At 48.7% G+C, this 25,978-nt stretch overlaps 2 protein-coding genes across 2 annotated transcripts in view; one reads left to right on the top strand and one right to left on the bottom strand.

Moving 5' to 3' along the window:
* The window catches only part of ATP10D (ATPase phospholipid transporting 10D (putative)), a 45,416-nt gene extending 44,209 nt beyond the window's left edge, over positions 1 to 1,207 (top strand). The window contains exons 22-23 of the mRNA XM_054163627.1: positions 7 to 194; positions 600 to 1,207. Of these exons, the coding sequence (XP_054019602.1) occupies positions 7 to 194; positions 600 to 882 (471 nt within the window). The 3' untranslated portion in view covers positions 883 to 1,207. The remainder of the gene's footprint in view (positions 1 to 6; positions 195 to 599) is intronic.
* Positions 1,208 to 8,910: 7,703 nt separating this feature from the next.
* The window catches only part of CORIN (corin, serine peptidase), a 124,134-nt gene continuing 107,066 nt past the window's right edge, over positions 8,911 to 25,978 (bottom strand). The window contains exons 17-22 of the mRNA XM_054163615.1: positions 20,376 to 20,498; positions 17,990 to 18,039; positions 14,960 to 15,134; positions 11,481 to 11,752; positions 10,362 to 10,495; positions 8,911 to 9,215 (exon numbers count right to left, since the gene is read on the bottom strand). Of these exons, the coding sequence (XP_054019590.1) occupies positions 9,033 to 9,215; positions 10,362 to 10,495; positions 11,481 to 11,752; positions 14,960 to 15,134; positions 17,990 to 18,039; positions 20,376 to 20,498 (937 nt within the window). The 3' untranslated portion in view covers positions 8,911 to 9,032. The remainder of the gene's footprint in view (positions 9,216 to 10,361; positions 10,496 to 11,480; positions 11,753 to 14,959; positions 15,135 to 17,989; positions 18,040 to 20,375; positions 20,499 to 25,978) is intronic.

Genomic DNA, 25,978 nt, shown 5'->3' with positions numbered 1-25,978 from the left:
CTGCAGACTTGGATCCACGCAGCAGCGACACTTGGCAGCATCCTGCTTTACTTTGTCTTCACTCTGGGTTTTGGGACAGTCTGCAACACCCACAGCTCACCACCAAATCCTTACTGGGTCATGGAAAAGCAGATGGCAGATCCAATATTCTACTTGGTTTGCCTCCTGACTACTTGTGTTGCTCTGCTACCCAGGTGTGTTGCTGCTTTATCACTGCAGAGGGCTCTTAGCAAAGTCAGCTTGCTTTGAGTCAGTGATGCTAGGTCTCCCTCCCCCTCCCCCCTCCCCTCCCCCCTCCCCCCTCCCCTCTCCCCTCCTCTCTCCTTCCCTCACATCTTTCTTTCCTCCCATCTTTCCTCCCATCTTTCCTCCCATCTTTCCTCCCATCTTTCCTCCCATCTTTCCTCCCATCTTTCCTCCCATCATTCCTCCCTCCCTCTCTCCCTCCCTCCCTCCCTCTCTCCCTCCCTCCCTCCCTCTCTCCCTCCCTCCCTCCCTCTCTCCCTCCCTCCCTCCTTGTTTGGTGTCCTTTAGTGTTGCTGGAAACAGTTTTGAGCCTACCCCTGAGCAGCTTGTTTGAAGCTGTGTTTATTTTGTAGGTATTTGCTGAGAGTTCTCCAAGGAACATTGTTTCCATCTGCAGTGTTGAGAGCCAAGCACTTTGACAGCCTGAGCCCCCAGGAGAGAAGGGCAGCCAGTAAGAAGTGGAGAGGTGATTGGACTGGAAACTGTAGAGTGGAGTTCCAGGCTACTTCTAGGTCCTCCAGCTCTGCCCCAGGTGTTGTATCAGAGGAAGAAAGCACTGCCAGCATTTTGCCAACATCTGAACCACCTTTTCAGGCCTGTTCTAGAGGACAGCTCCTTACCAAACCTTCAGGATGAGTCTGGGGACACCACTGGCCTGACCTCTGGAGAGCTCACAGCTCTGAATTCCTACAGGAGACCAATGCAGACACCTTTGGTGGCAATCAATCATGTGCCAAAGCCTCTGTGTGTGCTTCTGCAGAGAGCAGCAGTGCTGTTTCTCTAGCACACCAGGCAGGTTTGGACTCTGGTTTGTGTGAGGAAGATGCTCCTCATGTGTTTCACAAAGCTGGATGGCTAGCTCTTTAAACCCCAAGAGTATTACCTGCTGCTTTAGGCTCCAGTGTGGCTTTGTTCAGCCAGGATGAGGTGATGCACACATTTCTTTGAAAGCTTTTCTGTTTGTTTGTTTGAATTGCTCAAGGTCTAAACAGCTGGGTTGGGCTTTATGTATTCTTTTTTCCACAGAGCAGCCTCTGCACACTGCTGATTGTGTGCAGCATTGCTTAATACCTCCTGGTGCTATGGACAGGACACTGCCTGAGTGTGGCTTTGCAGGATCCAGTTCAGCTAAGCCTTGCACTGCTGCCCTACAATCCTGACTTCCTCTGAGATTCAGCACTTGCAAGCAGAAGCACTGGGATGAAGAGTTCCTGGGTGGCTTGCTGAAGGCTGTTGCAAAGTGTATGCAGCAATTATCTGAACCACTGTGGTCCACTCTGCTCACCAGGCTATGGCAAGGGCCAGCTCCATGCTGGCTGAACAGGAAGAGTGGCCCAGATGAGACATCTGTAGCCCAGGGCTCACTCACTTTCCTCTGCCACAAAAAGAGACAATCCTAGGACAGCTTTTTGTTTTCCATGATGGTCCATGACAGACCCAACTGGATGTGCTTGATAGACCCCTCTGGATGTGTTCCTGTGTGACCTCTGCTGGATTCTATGGTCCTGCTCTGGCAGGGGGGGTTGGACTGGATGACCACAGGTCCCTTCCAACCCCTAACATCCTGTGAGCCTTCCTAGATCCTTCCTTTTTCTCTCTCTCCATCTGCTGTTTCACGTCTCTTGCCACTGACTGGACTTATTTTCCCCCTCACCCAACTCAGCTGTTGGCTGCCTGACTTTTCCCCCTAAACTTCTACCTCATTGCTGCACTGCAAAACTCTGCCAGTGGCAGGGAGTAGCTCCAGCCTGTCCTCAGGTCTTCTGACTACCAGCTGCTAGCTGATGGCATTGCTCCTCTTCTTGGCAACAAAGCTGTGAAGGGCCTGGAGAATAAATCTGATGAAGAGCAACTGAAGGAGCTGGGGATGGTTAGTGTGGGAAAGAGGAGGCTGAGGGAAGACCTCATTGCTCTCTATAACTGCCTGGAAGGAGGATGTGGAGGGGCTGCTGCTGGTCTCTTCTCACAGGTAATTAGAGATAGATCAAGAGGGAATGGCCTCAAGCTACAACTGCACAGTAGGAAACATTTTTTTCCCAGCAAGAGTGGTCAGGGATTGGAATGTGCTGCCCTGGGTGGTTGAGTCCCCAAGCCTGGATGTGTTTAAAGGTAGTCTGGATGTGATGCTTGGGGCTATGGTTTAGGGGTGAGCCTTGTAGAGTAGGGTTCTGGGTTGGACTTGGTGATCCTGAGGGTCTTTCCAACCTGAATGATTCTGTGGTTCTTCACTCTCAGGTGGTTTTACTTTCCTCCAGCACTTTCATAATCAACAGCTTAAGTGTCTCTAAAAGCCACTCAAAAGAAGCTTTACCCCACTGCTAAATTTGAGCTCTGTTCTTCACCTGCCCTGCCTCTGCACACAAGCTGCCTGAGATGCAGGTGGCTGCTTCTGAATGCCAACCTGTCTTAAATAATGCCTCCTTTTTACTTCCCTCTCCCAAAAGTCACATGGCCAATTTGTAGAGGATCTTAGGAAGGGGTTTGCATCCAGCAGCACCTGAAATAAACAGCTGCTAAGGAATTATCAGGTTTGAGCCTGGGGCTTGGTTCTGTTTCTTTGTACAGCTTCCTGCTTTCAGGCTGCCAGGATTTTGTGTGTTTATATTTCTGGGGGGCAAGGGCTCTGCTTTGTAACTGAACCATGAGGGGTTTTTCTCATGCCAATGATCAATCTTACATATTGCACATACTGCTTTTAAGATCTCTGCAAGAATGTAAACAAATGCTGTGAGGTCTGAGATGCTGCTAGCAGGGCAGATACTGAGGGCAGGCTGAGTTCAATCCAATGCAGGGCACCACATGTTAGCAGAAGTTTTAAGAGTGGCTCTGGTTTTGGAAAGGTAGAATGGAGCTGGGGCTGACTTTAGCCCTGGTGTTAGTGAAGAGAATTGTCAGGGTTGGAAGGGACCTCAAGGATCATCCAGTTCCAACCCCCCTGCCATGGATAGGGACACCTCACACTACAGCAGGTTGCTCACAGCCACATCCAGCCTGGCTGCAAAAACCTCCAGGCATGAGGCTGCCACCACCTCCCTGGGCAACCTGTGCCAGTCTCTCACCACCCTCATGAGGAAGAGCTTCTTGATGTCTAATCTCAGTCTGTCCTCCTTTAGTTTGGATCCATTCCCTCCAGTCCTATCACTCCCTGACACCCCCAGCTTTCTTGTAGCCCCTTTTAGACACTGGAAGGCCACAATTAGGTCACCTCAGAGCCTTCTCTTCTCCAGACTGAACAGCCCCAACTCCTTCAGTCTGTCTGCACAGGAGAGCAGCTCCAGCCCTCTGCTCATCCTCATGGCCCTCCTCTGGCCACCTTCCAGCTCCTTTTTTGTTTAGCCTGTAGCAGAAAAACAGAGGAGGGAGCCAGAGATGACAACCAATTCTGCAAATATTTTGTTTAATTTCATTCAGCACATGACAAAATATTTTTGGTAGGGTCAGTGGGGAGCTTTGAAGTGCTGGCAGACATCCAAACTGGAAGGGCTCTTGCCAAGCATGTTGGGTTGCACTGATGATTTTCAGCTGTCTGTGCCAAGAGTGGGCTCCAGGTGTCCCAAGTGAGACACAGGAGCTTTCTCCACAAGCCATGGCAACTGCAAGGAGTCCGAGAAGAAGAGGATCCAAGTTATTGGCCATTGGAATGTGCTGCCCAGGGAGGTGGTGGAGTCACCATCCCTGGAGGTGTTCAAGAGGGGATTGGATGTGGCACTTGGTGCCATGGTTTAGCTGTCATGAGGTGTCAGGTGACAGGTTGGACTTGATGATCTCTGAGGTCTTTTCCAACCTTGTTGATTCTATGATTCTATGAGAAGCTGCAGAGTGGCCAGCAGGTAGTGCAGGGAGCTGAGACACTACAAGGGCAGAGCAGTACAGGGCAAGGCTTGCTGGGACTCAGTGAAATCACCTACTCCACAGCCCCAAGGCAGGCTCAGCTCTACCCTTGTCATTCCTAGCAGGTGTTACCCTGTTGTAAAGAGCTCCAGAGCAGTAGGGCAGAACTGTGCTATCCTGCCCTAGAAGTCAAATATTGGTTTTATTTCTGTTGTCGAACCTGAGTGTTTCTGCTGCACCATAAAGCTATGGCTGCTCTTCCCTTGTGCCCACAGAGAGCAGCTTGGGCTGTTCTGTGCTTCTGCAAGGCTGTGCCTCTGTGACTGAGCTGTGTTGAGCTCTCATGGAGGAGGAGCTCTGGGCTTGGAATGTGCTGCCCAGGGAGATGGTGGAGTCACCATCACTGGAGGTGTTTAGGAAGAGACTGGATGGGGTGCTTGGTGCCATGGTTTAGTTGATTAGATGGTGTTGGGTGATAGGTTGGGCTCAATGACCTCAAAGATCTTTTCCAACCTGGTTAATTCTATATAGCCCTGCAGTGACCTGAGGGAGTGCAGGGCTGAGCTCTCTCCCCTGCCTCTCACTGTCAAAAGGAGTTTAGGGGCCAGCACTGGGCTGTGACCTGCCCTCTTGGTGACTGTGCTGCAGGAGCAGAAGCTGGCAGTGGGTTTGGCAGGCTGCTGATCACCTGGCCTCAGGAGGTCACCCATCTGTCAGACAAAGAGCTGTAAGCATTCAGAGCAAGACCTTCCAAAGCCCTTTGTCTGGAAGGGTGGCAGTTAGCTGTTAGTTAGCCTTGGGGCTAGCTGCATGATGCCTTTGGGGCACTGATTTTGCTTTTGTGGGGCTTTTGACAAGCCCAGGCACCCCACTGCTCACTGCTTGCTGCAGCCAGGCTTTCAGGAGGGCTTCTTAAACTGGATGAAGGATGCTCTGGATGAAGGATGCTCTAGAAGTTGTCTTGGTATTCCAGGTCCTTTTAGAAGTTCCTCTGTGCTGAGTACTTTTGTCCCACCTGGAGTGGTGCAGGATAACACAAATATTTTCTTGTTCTCTTGGGGGGTGTTGCACTGATGGTTGAAGCACTGTAGCTTAACATTGTTCACTCCAGGTTGTGTTCTTTTAGAGGACTTTGACAAGCAGTCTTAAGTGATAAAATTATCCACTGTGTAAACCCAATCTTTATCCCTCCCCGCTCCCCCCCCACCTTCTCCCTCCCCTGTTTTTTGGGTTGGTTGGGGTATTTTTTGGGGGGTGGAAGGGCATTGGTGTGGGTTTTTTGGTGGGCAAACAGCAGAGGTGTTCAGAAGCGGATTGGATGTGGCACTTGGAGCCATGGTTTAGTTGTCATGAGATGTTAGGTATTAGGTAATAGGTTGGACTTGATGATCTCTGAGGTCTTTTCCAACCTTATTGATTCTATGACTCTGTGTTGGAAGCACACAACCAAAAGTTGCACAATGATGGTAGTGCCAGGACCTCCAGAAGTGGTGTAGCCTGCTTTAACACCAGCTAGCTGTGGGCCTAAAGCTGCCATTTAAAGTCCAGGTTTAGGCATTACTGCCAAAGTTCCAGCTTCACATCTAGACTCTGCCATGGAGGTTGTCTCTCTGAAACACATTTCAACAGAGGAATTACTTGGAAAAATGTTTTTATTAGTACAGCTAGAAAGAAACACATCTGCTTGGCTGTGTGCCATGGCCTCCAGTTGGAGCTCCAGCTGGGATGGAAGCAAACCCAACCACGGTTACCTTACAGTGAAGCTACACTTGTAAGAGAAAGAGCCTGGTGGTGCTCTGAGCTGGTGTGTCAGCACCCAGGGAGAGGCTTGCTGAGGGTGAGGAGCAGGATGCTTCCCTGTTTCATGGGCACACCTTTGGAAAAAAAAGCAGTATAAAAATACATCTATAAAATTACAAAGTTCCTCTTTACATGGAATGTTGTGTCAGGCAGGGCTGGGGGGGAGGGAAAGACCCAGCTGCTCCTTCCTGAGGCTGGTTGGGGATGGGGCTCAGCCTGTAGCTCCTTCAGACTGATCCTATAGATGAGGACCATATGTTTAAGCAGGGCCCTTCCTCATTTCCTGGGAGGCACTGCTTGGAAACTGGCAGGCCAAGCCCAGTTCAAGAAGATGTGTAATTAATTACCTGTTGGCAGTGCTAAGATCTACAGGAAAGGATTATGTGCACTCCAGTGCTTTGGAGAACTCAGAGCTGCTAACCCCTTCATCTGGTGGAGAGATGCCAGGCTGGGCTGTTCATCTCACCTCTGTGCTCCTGGAAAAGAGCCCTCCCTGGCACCAGGCACATCCCTGTCTCAAGGTGAGGCTTTGTCTTTTACCTCTTTGCACTGGGACAACCTGGTCACATCTATAGCTCGCTCTCATGTATAGCTCTCATGTATCTTTCTCTCATTTATATGCTAGAGTAAAACCAGAATCCTGAATAGATATATTAAAACCCCCCAAAGCTAGCAAAGCCTGGAAGGGTTTTCTTCCTGAGCATGAAACAGTGATCACAGTAATCACTCAAAGAGTTTCATCACCCAGAACATAAATATTGGGTATTCATTATTAATGCTGCCTAGAGTGCTGCCTAATGCTGGGCATGTTAAAGATGTGGAACTAAGAGGTAAAGCTTCACTAAAGCAAGAGTCAGGGCTATGCAGATTTGTTGTAACATGATGAACAGTACCTGAAACCTCCTATTAGGTAGCTCTTTTAATGCATGTGGCAGCCATGGTGTTGCAAGGCCCTGCCATGCTGTCACAGGGGCATGCCAGAGGTAGCAGGGTAGTCTCATGCCCTAGGCTGGATACACAGGGGAGCCGGCACAGTCCTGAGAGCATAGAGAGTATAGAAGCTCACTGCTGCCCTGGGAAAGCCAGCTTGTACTCCTCAGGTTCCTGTTTCCTCCTCCTCTGCCTTCCCAAAAGCTGTTGCTGCACAGTGGGTGAGCCACACCTCCCCTCCAGCACCTTCAAGAGGTGCCAAGCTTCATTATAACTTTTTTTCACCCAGGCTGTCTTGGAGTCAAGGCTCTTACCTACTGCCCAGAGCACTCCACCATCTGGCTGCCAAGCCCTTGAGCAGGACTCTTGAGCCTTTGCTGATGAAGCTGTTGGGCTGTGCTTAACATAGTTCTCAGGTTCATTGACCAGAATCTGGAATCCAGGTCTTCTCCTCCCCTTCAAATTACTTTCTCCCAGTTGTTTAATCTTGCTAAGCAAAAGGAGAACTTTGAATGATCTCTGAGGTCTTTTCCAACCTTACTGATTATAGGATTCTATGATTCTGTGTGTTGGAATGCAAGATCCTAGAGGAGATATCCCCAAAATACCATTGCTGAGATACTGCTCACACTGCACCTTCTGCACTTCAAATCCCCATTCCCCCTGTCTCTCCAGGTGTTTGAAGCAGCTAACTCCAGGAGGGGAGATTGCTGCAGTGGCGCTGACAACCCTGTTAGGATTTTAGAGGGCTGGAGATGGTCAGTGCATCCTGAGCACACTGCAGAACCTGGAGGGGGAAGCCAGTGGGGCAGAGACAAATGTGCTGCTCTGTGGAGTGTTGTCAACACATGGATGCTTCCAGGACACTAAGACACTGGAAGCTTCAGAAAATCAAGTATCATAGAATCAATAAGGTTGGAAAAGACCTCAAAGATCATCAAGTCCAACCTGTAGAAGAGCCAGACCTGGTCCAAAGAGGCAGAACAACTAGATTGTGGGCTCAGGTGGTAGTTACGGGTCTGGTCCCTCTGTCACCCCACAGAGATACCCAAGGTTGACTCTGGGAACAGAATTTGTAGGGTGAAGCTGGTACAGGGTTATGCCCACACAGGTTACAACCCACCGTGAGGGACTGAAAGCCTTGGGCACAGCAGCAGCAGATGGCTACAGACCTCTGGAGACCTGCACATGGTGTGCCCTGTGCCAGGTGGAGGTACAAGAAGGGCAACAAAACTGGGGAGGGGTCTAGAGCACAGCTCTATGAGGAGAGGCTGAGGGAGCTGGGGTTGCTTAGCCTGGACAAGAGGAGGCTCAGGGCTGACCTTATTGCTCTCTACAACTCCCTGAAGGGAGGTTGTAGCCAGGTGGGAGTTGGTCTCTTCTCCCAGGCAACCAGCACCAGAACAAGAGGACACAGTCTCAAGTTGTGCCAGGGGAGGTTCAGGCTGGATATTAGGAAGAAATTCTTCCCAGAAAGATTGGCCACTGGAAGGTGCTGCCCAGGGAGGTGGTGGAGTCACTATCACTGGAGGTGTTTAGGAAGAGACTGGATGAGGCACTTAGTGCCATGGTTTAGTTGATTAGATGGTGTTGGGTGATAGGTTGGACTTGATGATCTCTGAGGTCTTTTTCAACCTGGTTAATTCTATTCCATTCTGTTCTAATTTACAAACTCCATCAGTCTCTCCCACACCCTCCAGCAGTGCAGCCATGCCTGGTGCTGTGAGCCCAGGTCCTGTCAGTGCCATCTGAATGAGGCCATTCTTCATGCCAACAAAGTGGGTGCCAATGTCCGTGGCAGCTAATTGAATAGGATTCAAACAGGCTATCTAAAAACAAAGGGTTTCCTAGTCTGTGCTACTGCTTTATTTGAAGAGCTGAAAGGCTGAAAGTGTCTGGTTCTTGCCTTTTAAGCTTGTTTTTGGGGGGGGGGCTGTGTTTGGAATAACACCACAGCACACTTAACAGAAAAGTCAAAAGGATTATTAATTCTACCTCAAAACTATATTCACCACCAGGAGGGTTTACCATTAACATACAACTGCAGATTCCAGAGCTCCACAACAAGAGCTTGAAATTCCTTTTTTGTTGGTTTTTTTTTTTTTTCCCCATTGAGTTTCTGGACTGCAAAATCTTCAGGGTTGGAAGTGTTGATTCCTTTCTGGTTTGGTTTTGTTGTGTTGTGTTTTTCTGTTGCCTGTCAGCACAGTTCTCACCAGCTGGAGTTAGTTGAGCAGAAAGGTGTGGATGTATATTTGTCTTTCAATCCACTCAATAAAATGTGACACATTGCTGTACACTCCAGGTCCCAAAACCTTGGAGAAGCAGACAGAGCCCCAAGATGTCAAGCCAAACAAAGTCCAGCGCCCTGCAGGCTGCTCGCACACAAGTGGTCCTCCGCTGTCACCCTGAAACATGAGAGAGAAAAACAGGCTCCAGGGGCTGTGCATGGCCAGCAGCCAGATGGTTAAAGCTGTCTCAGTCCCTGCAGCCATTTGCCTTTAATTGTACAACCTGGCTGCTCTGAGCCACGCAGCAGCTCACAGATAAATGTTTATTTGCTCCATAAATGACCTGCAAATGGCTCATGCAGAGCAAAAAACCAAAATCACAGAAAACATCTGGTCAGAAGAGACCCCCAAGCTCCTCCAGTCCAACCCTCCACCCAGTTTAGGGTCAATCCTAAACCATGTCCCTGAGCACCAGGTCCACACGCTGCTTAAACACCTCCAGGGATGGTGACTCCAGCACTGCCCTGGGCAGTGTTTGAGAACCCTCTCAACAGTCCAGCAGTTAACTACTACACAGAAACCTGAAACTCTTCCAGCAGCTTTTCATTATTAGAAGAAACTTCTTGACTGAAAGGGTTCTCAAACACTGGAATAGGCTCCCCAGGGAGTGGTTGAATCCCCATCCCTGGAGGTGCTTAAAAGCCACAGAGATGTGGTGCTGAGGGGCATTGGTTTAGCACCAGGCTTGGTGGAGTTGGAGAATATTTGGACTCAATTGATCTTAAAGGTCTTTTCCAGCCCAAACATTTCTGTGGTTTTCATAAAATGAAGTTGATTACAATAGCAATAACAATAATAGAAGAAAAGGGGAGAAAGAAGAAGAAAGAGGGAGAAAGAAGAGGAACAGGGGAGAAAGAAGAGGAACAGGGGAGAAAGAAGAGGAACAGGGAAGAAAGAAGAGGAACAGGGGAGAAAGAAGAATAAAGAGAAAGGGGGAGAAAGAAGAAAGACAAAGGGGGAGAAACGGAGAACAAAGAGGGAGAAAAGGAGAAAGGGGGAGAAAGAGGGAGAAGGAAGAAGAAAGAGGGAGAAAAGAAAAGGAAGAAAAGAAGGAAGAAGAAAAAGGATGAAAGAAGAAAGAAAAGGTTGAAGAAGAAGAAAGAAGAAAGCGGAAGATGAAGAAGAAGAAGAAAGAAGTTGGGTTCATGCATGGAACTAACTTGTCATTCCTCTAGTAGCTGACATATGCTACCCCTACTGACCATCCTAGTACTTAGTTCTACAAGTAAGGCTGGCTGTCACTTTCTTCTCAGAGAGACCTACCATGCAAGAGTCCACGGTGCCAGACTCGTAGCCAGCACACAGCATCCTGCTGGTGATGGTTTTCATGTCAAAGTAGGACTGGCATTGCTCTAGGGAAATGATGCGAACCTCTCCTTCTTGCAGCTTGAAAGGCACTAAAAAACACACCCACCAAAACCAAAACACCAGATGTAAGCATTGACCTGTAAACACCAACACACACAGAGCTCTGATGGCTCTCTAAGGTGTGAGAAATGTTTACATGAGGATGGATTATAACCATCACTTCACAGAGATCTGTGAAAGCAAAGAGAAGAATGCCCCTTTGGCACAGCTAGACCCCTTCATGAGTAGCTATAGGTCACAGAATAAATCAACCAGGTTGGAAGAGACCTCCAAGATCATCAAGTCCAACTGATCACCCAACCCTATCTAATCAACCAGACCATGGCATTAAGTGCCTCATCCAGGCTGTTCTTAAACACCTCCAGTGATGGTGACTCCACCACCTCCCTGGGCAGCACATTCCAATGGACAATCTCTCTTTCTGGGAAGAACTTTCTCCTCACTCCAGCCTAAACCTCCCCTGGCACAGCTTGAGACTGTGTCCTCTTGTTCTGGTGCTGGTTGCCTGGGAGAAGAGACCAATCCCCACCTGGCTTCAACCTCCTTTCAGGTAGTTGTAGACAGCAATAAGGTCTATTAATAAACACTCCCAGTTCCCTCAGCCTCTCCTCACAGGGCTGTGCTCCAGACACCTCCCCAGCCTTGTTGCCCTTCTCTGGATATCTGGACACCTTCCAGCATCTGAACTGGACACAGGACTTAAGGTGTGGCCACTACTGACTACAGGGTCCAGTAATAGTATGAATGGGAAAAGCTTTGCAGTCGGTCACTTGATTGATTTACTCTGTAGAAGGTTAAAATGTATTTCCTAGAGCCCTAGAAACCTTCACAGAATCACAGGAACACTCAGGTTGGGAAAGACCCTCAGGATCACCAAGTCCAACCCAGAACTCTACAAGGGTCACCCCTAAACCATAGCCCCAAGCACCACATCCAAACCACCTTTAAACACACCCAGGGTTGGTGACTCCACCACCTCCCTGGGCAGCACATTGCAGTGCCAATTCCTCTTACTTTTGTTGCCCATGTGTCCCCAGCCTGTGATGTAGCAGTAGGTATCTGGCCGGACCAGCTGGTCCTTGCTGGGCAAGCAGACAGGTCTCACGTAGCTTGTCTGGTTGATGTCCTCATCCAGCTCCACAATGCTGATATCATAATCTACTACAGCTCTGTTGTAGCGTGGGTGGAGGATAATGGTCTTCACTAGGCGGGTCTGCATGAAGCCTGAGGGGTGATCCAGATTGCTAATCCCAAACACCACTCTCCAAACAGCGGCGTTTTCTCTCCTTTGGAACAACAGGGGGGAGAGAGAGGGGGAGAGGGAGAGAGAGAGGGGGAGAGGGAGAGAGAGAGGGGGAGAGGGAGAGAGAGAGGGGGAGAGGGAGGGAGAGAGAGAGGGGGAGAGGGAGGGAGAGAGAGAGGGGGAGAGGGAGGGAGAGAGAGAGGGGGAGAGGGAGGGAGAGAGAGAGGGGGAGAGGGAGGGAGAGAGAGAGGGGGAGAGGGAGGGAGAGAGAGAGGGGGAGAGGGAGGGAGAGAGAGAGGGGGAGAGGGAGGGAGAGAGAGGGGGAGAGGGAGGGAGAGAGAGAGGGGGAGAGAGAGGGGGAGAGGGAGGGAGAGGGAGGGGGGGGGGGGGGAGAGGGGGAGGGGGGGAGGGGGGGGGGGGAGAGGGAGAGGGGAAGAGAGGGGGAGAGGGGGAGAGGAGGGGAGGAGGGGGAGAGAGAGGGAGAGGGAGAGCAAAAGAGGGAAAGGAAGGGCAAAAGAGGGAAAGGAAGGGCAAAAGAGGGAAAGGAAGGGCAAAAGAGGGAAAGGAAGGGCAAAAGAGGGAAAGGAAGGGCAAAAGAGGGAAAGGAAGAGAGAGAGGGAAAGGAAGAGAGAGAGGGAAAGGAAGAGAGAGAGGGAAAGGAAGAGAGAGAGGGAAAGGAAGAGAGAGAGGGAAAGGAAGAGAGAGAGGGAAAGGAAGAGAGAGAGGGAAAGGAAGAGACAGAAGAAGGGAGGGAGGGAGGAAGAGGGAAAGGGGGAAAAGAGGGAAAGGGGGAAAAGAGGGAAAGGGGGAAAAGAGGGAAAGGGGGAAAAGAGGGAAAGGGGGAAAAGAGGGAAAGGGGGAAAAGAGGGAAAGGGGGAAAAGAGGGAAAGGGGGAAAAGAGGGAAAGGGGGAAAGAGGGAAAGGGGGAAAAGAGGGAAAGGGGGAAAAGAGGGAAAGGGGGAAAAGAGGGAAAGGGGGAAAAGAGGGAAAGGGGGAAAAGAGAGATCAAGAAATCAAGAGAGAAAGAAAGAGAGAAGAAATTTCAGTCAGGAGCATACTTCTAAGCTAAAATCACCTGAGAAGGTTTTCCCCCTGACTTCTCACAGGTTGCACTCTGCAGAGCATCACACACACCAATGCTGGAAGGAAAAATATTTGGGCATCATTGGAATCCTAGCGGACAGCAAGTTCTCTGTGGGACAACAATGTGCCCTTGTGACCAAGAGGGCCAGTGGTATCCTGGGGTGCCCTAAGAAAAGTGTGGCCAGCAGGTTTAGGGAGGTGCTTCCTCTCCACCCTGTTGAGACCATACCTGGAATACTGTGTCCAGTTTTGGGCTCCCCAGTTCAAGAGACAGAGACCTGCTGGAAAGAGTCCAATGGAGAGTTATGAGAATGACTGGGGGACTTGAGCATCTCTGCTGTGAAGACAGACTGAGAGCCCTGGGGCTGTTCAGTCTGGAGAAGAAAAGGCTGAGAGGGAATCTGATCAATGTCTGTCATTATCTGAGGGGTGGGTGTCAAGACCAAGGTACCAGGCTCTTTAGTGGTGCACAGTGAAAGGACAAGGAACAACAGGTACAAGATGGAAAACAGGAGGTCCCACCTCAACACAAGGAGATACTTCTGCATGATGAGGGTGACAGAGACCTGGAGCAGGCTGCCCAGAGAGGTTGTGGAGTCTCCTTCTCTGGAGGCTTTGCAAACCCACCTGGATGCCTTCCGGTGCAGTCTGCCCAATGTGATCCTTTTGGCAGCAGAGTTGGACTCAATGGACAGACACTGGCACAGGTTGCCCAGGGAGGTGGTGGAAGCCTCATCCCTGGAAGAACCCTGGCCAGGCTGGATGTGGCTGTGAGCAACCTGCTGTAGTGTGAGGTGTCCCTGCCCACTGCAGGGGGACTGGAACTGGATGATCCTTGAGGTCCCTTCCAACCCTAACAATTCCATGATTCTATGATTTGAGCTCACGCAGATACTATATAGCCCTGAATAAAGGGGGGAAACTGCCAGCTCCAGAATGCTGTGGCAGTCTTTCTGCATCTGACAAAAGCTGGAGAATTTTTACTTCTTGGCTTATCTTTCACTAATGAGAAACAATTCCTCTGTACTCCAGACACCACAGGGCCTCAGACAACGGTGGTTAAGCCTGACTTGGTCATGACTGCAGTCCTAGGAAAGGAGTGGAGTGCTTGTCATTAAGTAAAGCAGTGGCTCCAATATGTCAGCTGCAGAGTGAGGTAATGCTCAGGTTTTCCTAATCTTACTAATGGCCACAGCATTTTACCCAGGATCATTTCTATGCTGGTGCCAAAAAAAATGAGGTGCCTCTGATTTTTTTTAATCTATGGCAGCTGTATGAGAGCTGTAGGATTAGTGTTTTGGTCTTTGCTTTGCCATGTTCTGCTGAAATTCAAAGCGTCTTCACTTAGCTTTCCTCAGCAGAGAGCCCAGCAGTGAATAATAAAGCATGTGAAAACCTGAGGCTGGTTTATACAGGATCACAGAACTCTCAGGGTTGTAGGGACCTCAAGGATCATCCAGTTCCAAACCCCCTGCCATGGGCAGGGACACCTCACACTAGAGCAGGTTGCTCACAGCCACATCCAGCCTGGCCTTAAGAACCTCCAAGCATGAGGCTGCCACCACCTCCCTGGGCAACCTGTGCCAGTCTCTCACCACCCTCATGGGGAAGAACTTCTTCCTAACAGCATTACCATTTACGGAATACAGAATTAAGCAGGTTGGAAAAGACCTTTGAGATCATCAAGTCCAACCTATCACCCAACACCATCTCATCAACTCAATCATGGCAACAAGTGCCTCATTCAGGCTCTTCCTAAACACCCCCAGTGATGGTGACTCCACCACGTCCCTGGGCAGCACATTCCAATGGCCAATCTCTCTTTCTATGAAGAACGTCTTCCTAACATCTAGCCTAAACCTCCCCTGGCACAGCTTGAGGCTGTGTCCTCTTGTTCTGGTGCTGGTTGCCTGGGAGAAGAGACCAACCCCCACCTGGCTGCAACCTCCCTTCAGGGAGTTGTAGATGGCAGTAAGGTCTCCTCTTCTCCAGGCTAAGCACTCCCAGCTCCCAGTTTCTTTCCTTTCCAAGTCTCTGAAAGGCAGGCCTCTGGGGTTTGCCATTCTGCAGAGCTCATCACCTACCCCTGTGATAATTACAGAGTGGGAGGACTCGGCAATGCACATGTAGCCAAGCTTGGATGAATGGTAAAACTGAGCCCTCTCACCCTTCAAAGCAGTGTGCTACCGTCAAGACCCATCTCTTTGCAATCAAAACACAGCCACAAATGTGTCCACTTGGCTCACTCTGCAGGGAGCACTGCCACGGCCACCGGCCTGGGCGACTTGTCCTGCCGCCAAGGATCCTCTTGTTCATGCGAGCAGCTGGGCGCCGGCCACAGTCTAGTGAGGAACACATGTAGAAGGGAAGTTAGTTGTTGCCACAGAGGCACCAGATGCAAGACCTGCTGCCAGCAAACTGGCCACAGAGCAATGCTAATAGAGTCATGAAATGTCACTGAGCAAGGCAGTAAATTCAGCAATCAGCAGCCACGCAGTAACACTGCACAGACCAAGCCACTTCCATCCTTCCTTTGCTTCAAACCACTTTGCTCTTCTGAGATGAATTTTGGCCAGCTCAGCCTGAAATCTTAACCCAGCTAAATCTGAGATCCTAAATTTGAGATCCTGACCCTCCTTCCCTCCTTTCCTCTCTCCCTTCCTCCCTCCCTCCCATCCTTCATCCCCCCCTCCCTCCCTTCCACCATCCCTTCCTCCCTTCCTCTGAATTGATCTTATAGATCTTTTCCAATCAAAACATTTCTGGGATTATAATGAAGTGAAGTTGATTAAAATAATAATAATAGGAGATAGAGGAAGAAAGGAGGAGATAGAGGAAGAAAGGAGGAGATAGAGGAAGAAAGGAGGAGATAGAGGAGGAAAGGAGGAGATAGAGGAGGAAAGGAGGAGAAAGATCTTAGAGATTATTTCCAAGTGAAATGATTCTATGAGCTGCCCTTGGGAAGGTTTCCTGGTTTTATGTCCTTGTCATCTAGCACTGCACTTGGGCTATTTTGCACTATCTGGAAGAACACAGAAGCTGCAATAATTTCTTCTGGGAAATCTGCTCAAGGGCATTAAGGCTTTTCTTAAGCCAGGTGTACCCTGAATGGCCAACTGTTTACTCAGCTACATGGCTCCATGCCTGCTTTGTCTGTGTAAATTACTGAGGGAGAAGATTTTTGAAGATATTCTGCATCCACACTACTTAATAAGCCACTTCCACTGGAGATTATACCAGATTCCCATCTGCCAGACAGTTACTGTTTCTGAAATAGTTAGCCCTTGGTTTCACAGTATATTCTGGAAGGCTTATTATTCATTCCTTGTATGATTTAGAGAACAAGAGCACACCACCAGTTTCTGCAGGCAGCCTCCCACAGGCTCACAGGATGTCAGGGATTAGAAGGGACCCAAAGAGATCATCCAGTCCAACCCCCGTGCCAGAGCAGGACCATACAATCTAGCTGAGGTCACACAGGGACACATCCAGACAGGCCTTGAAAGTCTCCACAGAAGGAGACTCCACAACCTCTCTGGGCAGCCTGTTCCAGTGCTCTGTGACCCTTACAGTAAAGAAGTTCCTCCTTGTGCTGAGGTGGAACCTCCTGTGCTGCAGCTTACATCCATTGCTTCTTGTCCTATCCCAGGAATCAAGTGAGCAGAGCCTGTCCCCTCCCTCCTGACCCCCAGCCCTCAGAAATTTATAGACATTTATTAAATCCCCTCTAAGGCTTCTCTTTTCCAGACTCCCAAGGGAAGATGTTCTGCCACTGCAGACATCCCTGGGAATTCAGCAGTGAAGGAATCAGTTGGAGTGGTGGTTATTTGTAACTTGTAATTCTTACTGTGTTCACTTAACTTCACAGGGCAAGGAGGCTTAAGTGTGCTTAAAGCACCATATGTCAGAAGCAAACAGCTTTGACAGGCTCCTCTGAGTTGTTTTTCCTGTTGAAGAGCAGTAAATGTTTTGATTAGTTTCCCAAATTTAGGCTTGTGATGGATTTTCCCTGTGTGAAGCTAATTCATCACTCAAGTGCTCTTCAGCAAAGCTCCCCTTTAGACTTCACGGAAGATGAAGAACCTCTGCATTTTCAAACCACTTAAACTTCCCCAGTCTGCTGTCCCTACAGACTTGGTCTGTAACTTTCTCCTTCAGGATCTTCTGTGCCCTTGAGCCTCACAGCTAAATAGCTTGCAGCTGCAAGTCCCAGGCAGAGAGCCTGCTCACCACTCTGCTAGTAAAGGATATTTCCAACTGGAAGCTTTATTGACTTAATTTTTGGAACCTGGCTGCTCACAAAATTCCTGTTGGGGGAGCAGGACTAGGCTACTGCAACTACACAGCCTTGTAGTCAAAGAAAAAAATATAAGCTGATGAAAGTGAAAAGAATAGGGGTAAAAAACCCCAAACCCAAACCATAAACAGCCCAGTGTGAGAAACTGGATGTTAGCCACCAGTGTGCACTTGCAGCCCAGAAAGCCAATCACATCCTGGGCTGCAGCAAGAGAAGCAGAGCCAGCAGGTCAAGGGAGGTGATTCTTCCCCTCTGCTCTGGTGAGACCCCACCTGGAGTACTGTGTCCAGTTCTGGAGCCCCTAGGACAGGAAAGATCTGGAGGTGCTGGAAGGTGTCCAGAGAAGGGCCACGAGGATGAGCAGAGGGCTGGAGCTGCTTTGCTATGGAGACAGACTGAGAGAGTTGGGGCTATTCAGTCTGGAGAAAAGACTCCAAGGAGACCTAATAGTGGCCTTCCGGTATCTGAAGGGGGCTCCAAGAAAGCTGGGGAGGGACTTTTGAGGCAGTGATAGGAGTGGAGGGAATGGAACAAAACTAGAAATGCGTAGATTGAGATTGGATGTTAGGAAGAAGTTGTTCCCCATGAGGGTGGTGAGACACTGGCACAGGTTGCCCAGGGAGGTGGTAGAAGCCTCATGCCTGGAGGTATTTACAGCCAGGCTGGATGTGGCTGTGAGCAACCTGCTGTAGTGTGAGGTGTCCCTGCCCATGGCAGTGGGGTTGGAACTGGCTGATCCTTGAGGTCCCTTCCAACCTTAACAATTCTATGATTCTATGTTGGAGGAGTCTAAACAACTTTCAGAATGAATCCAGACTAAACATCTGCATTTGTAGAAGTAATTTAACTCCTCTTGAAAAAAAACCAAACATCTTTGTTTTATCTGCATTTCTCTCTTACCTTCTTTAGTGCAAATGAGAGCCACTTTGCTTCTGCTTCGACACATCTGCCTGGATATTGAAACAAAAACCTCCATTAATGGTTGCAGTTTCTGGTGATCTGCAGATCAGCACAGGTATTGTGCTCCTTGCTGAGAACCAGCTGCTGAAAAATCGCCCCCTGACTGTAAAAAGAAGCAGGAAGAGCTTCTTGTGCCAGATCATCCATGGGTTCCAGCATGTGCCTGGAGAGAATTCAAAATATTAGTTCAGCTTTGCAATACATTTCAGGAGTGGGAGCTACATATTTTGCAGACTACCTCTCTGCCTGGGCACTGCTCCAGCTCTGAGGGCAGCTGGGATGGACAGTCTGTCAAGTCTTAATTTATGCCACCTGGAAGCACAGAGATTTGCCATTCTCCTCTTCCCTTACAACTGAAAGGCAGAGTTTGCTTTGAAATATCTTCCATAGCAGATGATCTTTCATGTCCTAAAGGTTTGGGGTGTTTTGGAGGGAGGGAAAGCAGACAAACCAACCAGCCAACCATACCAACCAATAAAGCCCAGGAAGATTGCAAAAAGTAAGTATTAAAACAACCACAAAATTATCATTTCTGTTGAAAATGTCCAGATGAGAGGAGGAAAGAAATTATTCTCTGTCAAAGGTTGAGCTAGATGGTCCTTGAGGTCCCTAGAGGACACAGTCTCAAGCTGTGCCAGGGGAGGTTTAGGCTGGATGTTAGGAAGAAATTCTTCCCAGAAAGAGAGATTGGTCATTGGAATGTGCTGCCCAGGGAGGTGGTGGAGTCACCATCACTGGAGGTGTTTAGGAGGAGACTGGATGAGGCACTCAGTGCCATGGTTTAGTTGATTAGATGGTGTTGGGTGATAGGTTGGACTGGATGATCTCAAAGGTCTTTTCCAAGCTGGTTAATTCTATTCTGTTCTATTCTATGAATTCTATGGGGGGAAAAAAGGAAGTGAAATCATAGAATCACAGAGTGGTCTGTGTTGGAAGGGACCTCCAAAGGTCACCCAGTCCAACCCCCTCTGCAGCAGGCAGGGACAAATCCTTGTTGAAACAGTGAGCATTGTTGCTCAGCTAGCTGCCTGCATTTTATTTGCACCACTGGTTTTCTTCATTCCAACCAGGTATGTACCTTTCTGAGGCAAGATGCAGAACTAATTTAGAGAAAGAATTACAAAAAAAAAGAGCAAATTTTCAAGCATGAGGCCAGCATACTGCAGTGACTTTGCTTCCAGATAAAGGAAGAAAAGTGAACTGAAATGAGTGGGGGAAATGCTACTGTAGAACAGAACTAACACAAAACCAAGGTAGGCACTTGCAGACAATCTTTTTAGTGTTCTGCCATTACAGGAAAGTCTCACTGCAGGAAAAGATGGAGCCAAGCACAAGGCTGGAGTGAGGAGAAAGTTCTTCCCAGAAAGAGTAATTGGCCATTGGAATGTGCTGCCCAGGGAGGTGGTGGAGTCACCATCCCTGGAGGTGTTCAAAAAGGGATGGAGCCATGGTCTAGTTAGTCATGAGGTGTTGGGTGATAGGTTGGACTTGATGATCTCTGAGGTCTTTTCCAACCTTATTGATTCTGTGATCCTATGAAGAGCAGGTCTGTTCCTTAGATCTGTGCCATCACACATGTTGCACCTCTGCATTTAGCCAAGACAATCTTTCCTGGTGAAACAGGAGGACTTTCTGTGGTAGAGGATGTTCTCTAGTTTTCTAGGCATTAGGAAGAGAACAAGGAAGCAATGAATCTGCTTCTTGCAGATGCAGTTGCAGGTGGGGACTAGGTAGCTCTCCAAGTTTTGCCCTGAATGTTTAAGTTGATTGGCTTTGCAGCCTCAGAGTCATACTTTGAATGTCTCAACCATGAGATCCTGGCTTCTCATTACCAACTACCTGTCTAGTTGAGCAAATTAAAACTAGATCACCACATCAAGGCAAAGGAGCTGCTAAGGAAACCTACTGTAAGTGGATATAGCCTCTGCTGAAGCAGCTGTGGTCACTCCAGATGTATGAATCCAATTATGTGGCCTGCAGAGGTTGCTGCTGGGTTTGCTCTGTGGTACTTACTGGACTTAGCTTGGTCAGCAGGGATTTAATGAAGCTGTCTGGTCCAAGTGCTTTAAGGGCATCACCTCTGTGTCACTTAGATGCTGTTAGTCTAGCAGAATGGGCCCCTGAATATTCACAAGGTGGATTCAAAAGAGACTGCATTTGGGTTAGACACTGAAATTGTTACAGGCTCCCATGAGTATGTGCTGAGATCTATATACAGATACCTAGTGGGGGGGGGGAAAAGAGCTTACCAACAGCAGTGTGTCAGCCTCCATTGGTAAGTGACTACCCACAGCAGTGAGATAAATGTCATTTACCTGTCACTTACCCATTGACTAGAAGTCCATGCAAGGTGGAGGCATTTTTGTTCTTCCAGTCCGAGTGCAGGTTCAGCCAATTTTGATGCTGCATTTCCTCATTCTCTATTACAATTTCAGTCCTGGATGGTCCTCTGAAACAAAGGAAAAGGCATCCCTAGACCTTCCAGTAGGTTTCAGTGCCACAGCTATGAAGGTGAAGAGGCTCTAATACCTCCTGTTTATTCCAAAGATACACAGCTGAGTGTTCTGTGCCAGCCACATGTGGCAGAGTCATAGCTAGGGGAAAGCCAGGCCAGCTAGCAGCCTCATGTTGTATTTTCTGTCAAGAACCAGAAGTGGATGTGGGAACAGCAGGAGCCTGCTGGTGGCACTTGCTGTGGTGCATACATTGACACACGGTTTTTACAGTTCCTTGCCTCCAAAACTACATGTACAGAAGTAAAAACATTTTCTTACATTCCTATTGTTGGAAATCCACTGAACAGTTAAGAACAGCCTGCGTCTTGTTACTAATGCTTGACAGTGTCTCTAAGCCCAAGCAGTGGGCAGGGACTGGCTTGAGAGCAACCCTGAAGTAAAGGACCTGGGGGTGCTGGTGGATGAGAAGCTCAACAGGAGCCAGCAGTGAGCACTTGCAGCCCAGAAAGCCAACCAGAGCCTGGGCTACAGCAAGAGAAACAGAGCCAGCAGGTCAAGGGAGGTGATTCTCCCCCTCTACTCTGCTCTGGTGAGACCCCACCTGGAGCTCTGTGTCCAGTTCTGGAGCCTCTATTACAGGAAGGATCTGGAGGTGCTGGAAGGTGTCCAGAGAAGGGCCACGAGGATGAGCAGAGGGCTGGAGCTGCTCTGCTATGAGGACAGACTGAGGAAGTTGGGGCTGTTCAGTCTGGAGAAGAGAAGGCTCCCAGGAGACCTAATTGTGGCCTTCCAGTATCTGAAAGGGGCTACAAGAAAGCTGGGGAGGGACTTTTTAGGGTGTCAGGGAGTGATAGGAGTGGGGGGAATGAACAAAACTAGAAATGGGTAGATTGAGATTGGATGTTAGGAAGAAGTTCTTCCTCATGAGGGTGGTGAGAGACTGGCACAGGTTGCCCAGGGAGGTGGTGGAAGCCTCATGCCTGGAGGTTTTTGCAGCCAGGCTGGATGTGGCTGTGAGCAACCTGCTGTAGTGTGAGGTGCCCCTGCCCATGGCAGGGGGTTTGGAACTGGATGAGCCTTGAGGTCCCTTTCAACCCTGACAATTCTATGATTCTATGATCCAGCACCACCATGGCCATTGAACCACATTCCTAATTGCCGTGGGTTTTGAACATGACAGTGACTCCACCATCTCCCTGGGCAACCTATTCCAATGCTTGGTCACCTATTCACCAAATAACTGTTTCCTAATACTCAATCTAAACTTCTCCTGGCACAATTTCAGGCCATTTTCTCTCATTCTATCCCTTGATCCAAGGGAGAAGAGACCAACACCCAGCCCACTACAACCTCCTTTCAGGTACACTGTAGAGACCAGTGAGGTCTCCTCTCAGTTCCCTCAGCTGTTCTTTCTAAGACTTGTTCTCTGGATCCCTCACCAGCTTTGTTGCCCTTCTCTGGACACACTCCACCAACTCAATGTCCCTCTTGGAGGGAGGGGATCCCCACTAAGCAGACAGCTACATCTAAACCAAGGCAACAACCTACAAGATACTTAAGCCTGGATGAAATGTTCTAATTGCTAACACAAGGTAATATGCTTAGTAAAGTAGAATTACAGCTATGCCTTTTTTTCCTCGGTGGTCAGAGCTTGATGTAATGCACTCAGAACCAGTATGCCCTAATTTATGTCTTTAGAATGCCTCCCTGTTATAAACATTTAGAGAGTGTTCCCCCCCTTGGTGGTGTTGAGAGAAGATGTTTTTCAGATAGGCAGGGTCCACCACTTGTCCCCTTTCATCTGTTGCAGCTAGAAATAGCCTGGAGGAAGGGGATGTAAAAGGCTGGCTTCTGAGACAGTGGTTAGCACTTCTGTGGAGACCAGAGCCGGGTGGGAATTGCGAGAGAATGAGAGAACACAAGCTAAAAACGTTAAGAGGAATACTAAGGACTTGGGCTGGTCTGAGCTTGTAGGTCTGAGGCTTTCAGCCTCCAGGGAGGGGCTGCTATGGCAGGAGCATCCATTCTGACAGGAGCATCCATTACAAGGAGGGACTGTAAAGCACTCAGAGAAAATGAGGGAGGTGGAGCAATGGGAACTTGCTTCAACCAGGCTCATCCTGTGCTCCAGAAACACAGCAGGCAGCAGGTTGTACTTGGTCCCTCAGAGATGCAGCACACAGTTTCTGCTGTGAACACATTCTGTAGGGCTACAAGGATGATGGAGGGACTGGAGCACTGCCCTGTGAGGAGAGGCTGAGAGCCCTGGGGCTGTTCAGTCTGGAGAAGAGAAGGCTGAGAGGGGATTTAATAAATGTCTATAAATATCTGAGGGCTGGGGGTCAAGAGGAAGGGGACAGGCTCTGCTCCATTGCACCCTGGGATAGGACAAGGAGCAATAGATATGAATTGCAGCACAGGAGGTTCCACCTCAACATGAGGAGGAACTTCTTCACTGGGAGGGTCACAGAGCACTGGAACAGGCTGCCCAGAGAGGTTGTGGAATCTCCTTCTCTGGAGACTTTCAAGACCCATCTGGATGTGTTCCTATGTGATCTGTGATCCTGCTCTGGCAGGGGGCTTGGACTCAGAGATCTCCAGTGGTTGCTTCCAACCCCTAACATCCTGTGAGCCTATAGAAAAGGGAAGAAATCTTCCCATGCACAAAGCTGTGTCAACTCATGGTGTGTAATTTCTTCAGAGGAATATTTTGCTTTGCTGAATTTCTTACAGACCCCAACAAGGAGGCTATAGCTGCTATTTAAGACATCAATCTACATCTCAAGAGTTCAAAATCAGCTCTCATGCCAATTGTTTCTTTTACTGCCTTGCCAAAGTTGACCCAAACTATGTAAATATGGCCAAAAGTCAGTGTGTGTGGCCATATGTAGAGTCTTGCATGGTTTCAGGCAAGCCACACAAAGAAGCTTTCAGAAGGATCTTTCACTTCCTTGCAGTTTTCTTTTCCCCTTTGGTTTGCACAGAACAGAACAGCTTTGCTCAGAGACTCCTGTTGATTTTAGACTAATTCATTTCACTGTCCCCTGGATTGCTGCAAGCGCCAAAACTGAAGCCCTATTTCTTGACTGAAGCCATGGTGCTGAGTGAAACCAGCTGCATCACTTTAAGAGGATGTTCAGAAGCTGGAGAGGGTCATGCAAATGGCTTTCAAATTTTCTAGGGACCTATGGCACTGATGCACAAGGAGAGGGCTGAGGGAGCTAGGATTGGATGTGGCACTTGGAGCCATGGTTTAGTTAGTCATGAGGTGTTGGGTGACAGGTTGGACTGGATGATCGCTGAGGTCTTTTCCAACCCTTATTGATTCTATGATTCTATGACTAGTTGACCTTTGGAGGTCACTTCCAACCCAAAACATTCTATGATTCTATAAGGATAGGCTGAGGGAGCTGGGGTTGTTCAGCCTGGAGAAGGATCCAGGGGAACCTTAGAGCTGCCTTCCAATATCTGGAGGGATCCTGCAGGAAGGCTGCAGAGGAACTCTTCCTAGGGATGTCTAGCAATAGGACAAGGGTACATGGTTTGAAGCTGGGGAAGAGCAGGTTTAGACTGGATCTTAGGAAGAATTCTTCAGTGCAAGGGTGGTGAGAGACTGGAACAGGTTACCCAGGGAGGTTGTGGCTGCCTCCTCCTTGGGGATGTTCAAGGCCAGGTTGGATAAGGCCTTGAACAGCTGAGTCTTGTTGAGAAGCGTCCCTGCCCATGAAGGGGAAGTTGGAGTAGATGATCTCTGAGATCCCTTTGAACCTGAGCCATTCTAGGATTCTTTGACTCTATGAACTGGACTTTAAGTTTACTCTTGTGAAGAAGAGCACAGCCCTGTGAGGGGCAGCTGAGGGAGCTGGGGGTGTTTAGCCTGGAGAAGAGGAGGTTCAGGGGAGACCTTATTGCTGTCTACAACTACCTGAAGGGAGGTTGTAACCAGGTGGGGGTTGGTCTCTTCTTCCAGGCAAGCAGCACCAGAACAAGAGGACAGAGTCTCAGGCTGTGCCAGGGGAAGTTTAGGCTGGAGGTGAGGAGAAAGTTCTTCCCAGAAAGAGAGACTGGCCATTGGAATGTGCTGCCCAGGGAGGTGGTGGAGTCACTATCACTGGAGGTGTTTAGGAAGAGACTGGATGAGGAACTTGGTGCCATGATTTAGTTGTCAGGAGGTGTTAGGTATTAGGTAATAGGTTGGGCTTGATGATCTCTGAGGTCTTTTCCAACCTTATTGATTCTATGATTCAAAAGAGCCGTGCCTGAGCTTCTGAGCTCAAACATAACCCTCAATGGATACACTTCAGGGTGCCTTTAGATCCATGCAGTCTGTAGACCTCTCCAAGTTTTCAAAGCATTCCAGCCTGCTACCTGCTGATCACTGCACACAACAATACAAAGTTTATGGTAGAGCTTATAGTGCAACCTCAAATGAAATACAGACTTCCTGAGCTGGAGGACTGAATTTAACTGCAAATGAAAGTCTTTAACTTAAGATTAATAAGCTTTAAATTTTTTAATCTGGGGAGGGCACATTTCAGAGAAAAGTATTGTTTGGAGATTAGATTTTAAGTGTTTCATTTTAAAAGATCTGAAAAAACCCTAATTGTTCAACTTTTCTTTCCTCTGCTGATACAATTCACTGGACTGGGGGAAAAAGAATTAATAATTCAGTGTTACTTCTGTTTAACATTGTCCTTTACAAATTATTATTCCCTAAGAAATGGTCTCACAATTCTGCTGGCAATAGCAACATCCTCCAGAAGAAGCTTTTCTGATGTCAGTATGAGTTTTTGGGACAGACACTGAATATCTGTTTAGTGTTAGACTTGTTAAATGTGATGTGGAAGCCCTTAGGGTGAAAAAAAAAAGGAGGGGGGGAATAGAATGCTGTTTGCTTGGTGTCCAAGTGGAGACTAGTGACAAGTGGTGCTGGTATTGGGCCAGTGCTGTTTAATGTCTTTGTTAGCTACACAGAGTGGGACTGAGTGCACCCTCAGTGGGTTTGTAGACAGCATGAAGCATACTGGAGGAAAGGGATGCCATCCAGCCTGGAGAAGAGGAAACTCAGAGGAGACCTTACTGCTCTCTACAACTACCTGAAGGGAGGTTGTACCGAGGTGGGGGTTGGTCTCTTCTCCCAGCAACTAGCACCAGAACAAGAGGACACAGTCTCAAGCTGTGCCAGGAGAGGTTCAGGCTGGAGGTTAGGAAGAAGTTCTTCCCAGCAAGAGAGATTGGCCATTGGAATGTGCTGCCCAGGAAGGTGGTGGAGTCACCATCCCTGAAGGTGTTTCAAAAGAGACTGGATGTGGCACTTGGTGCCATGGTTTAGTTGATTAGATGGTATTGGGTGATAGGTTTGACTTGATGATCTCTGAGGTCTTTTCCAACCTTATTGATTCCATGATTCTATGGAGGAGAGAAGTCTCCAGGAAGACCTTAGGGCAGCTTTCCATTACTAAAAGGGAGCTTA

Source organism: Dryobates pubescens, chromosome 1, assembly GCF_014839835.1.
Source record: "Dryobates pubescens isolate bDryPub1 chromosome 1, bDryPub1.pri, whole genome shotgun sequence".
Classification (NCBI taxonomy): Eukaryota; Metazoa; Chordata; class Aves; order Piciformes; family Picidae; genus Dryobates; species Dryobates pubescens.
The sequence above is the reverse complement of the archived record's forward strand: the minus strand, read 5'-3'. Positions and strand labels throughout refer to the sequence as shown.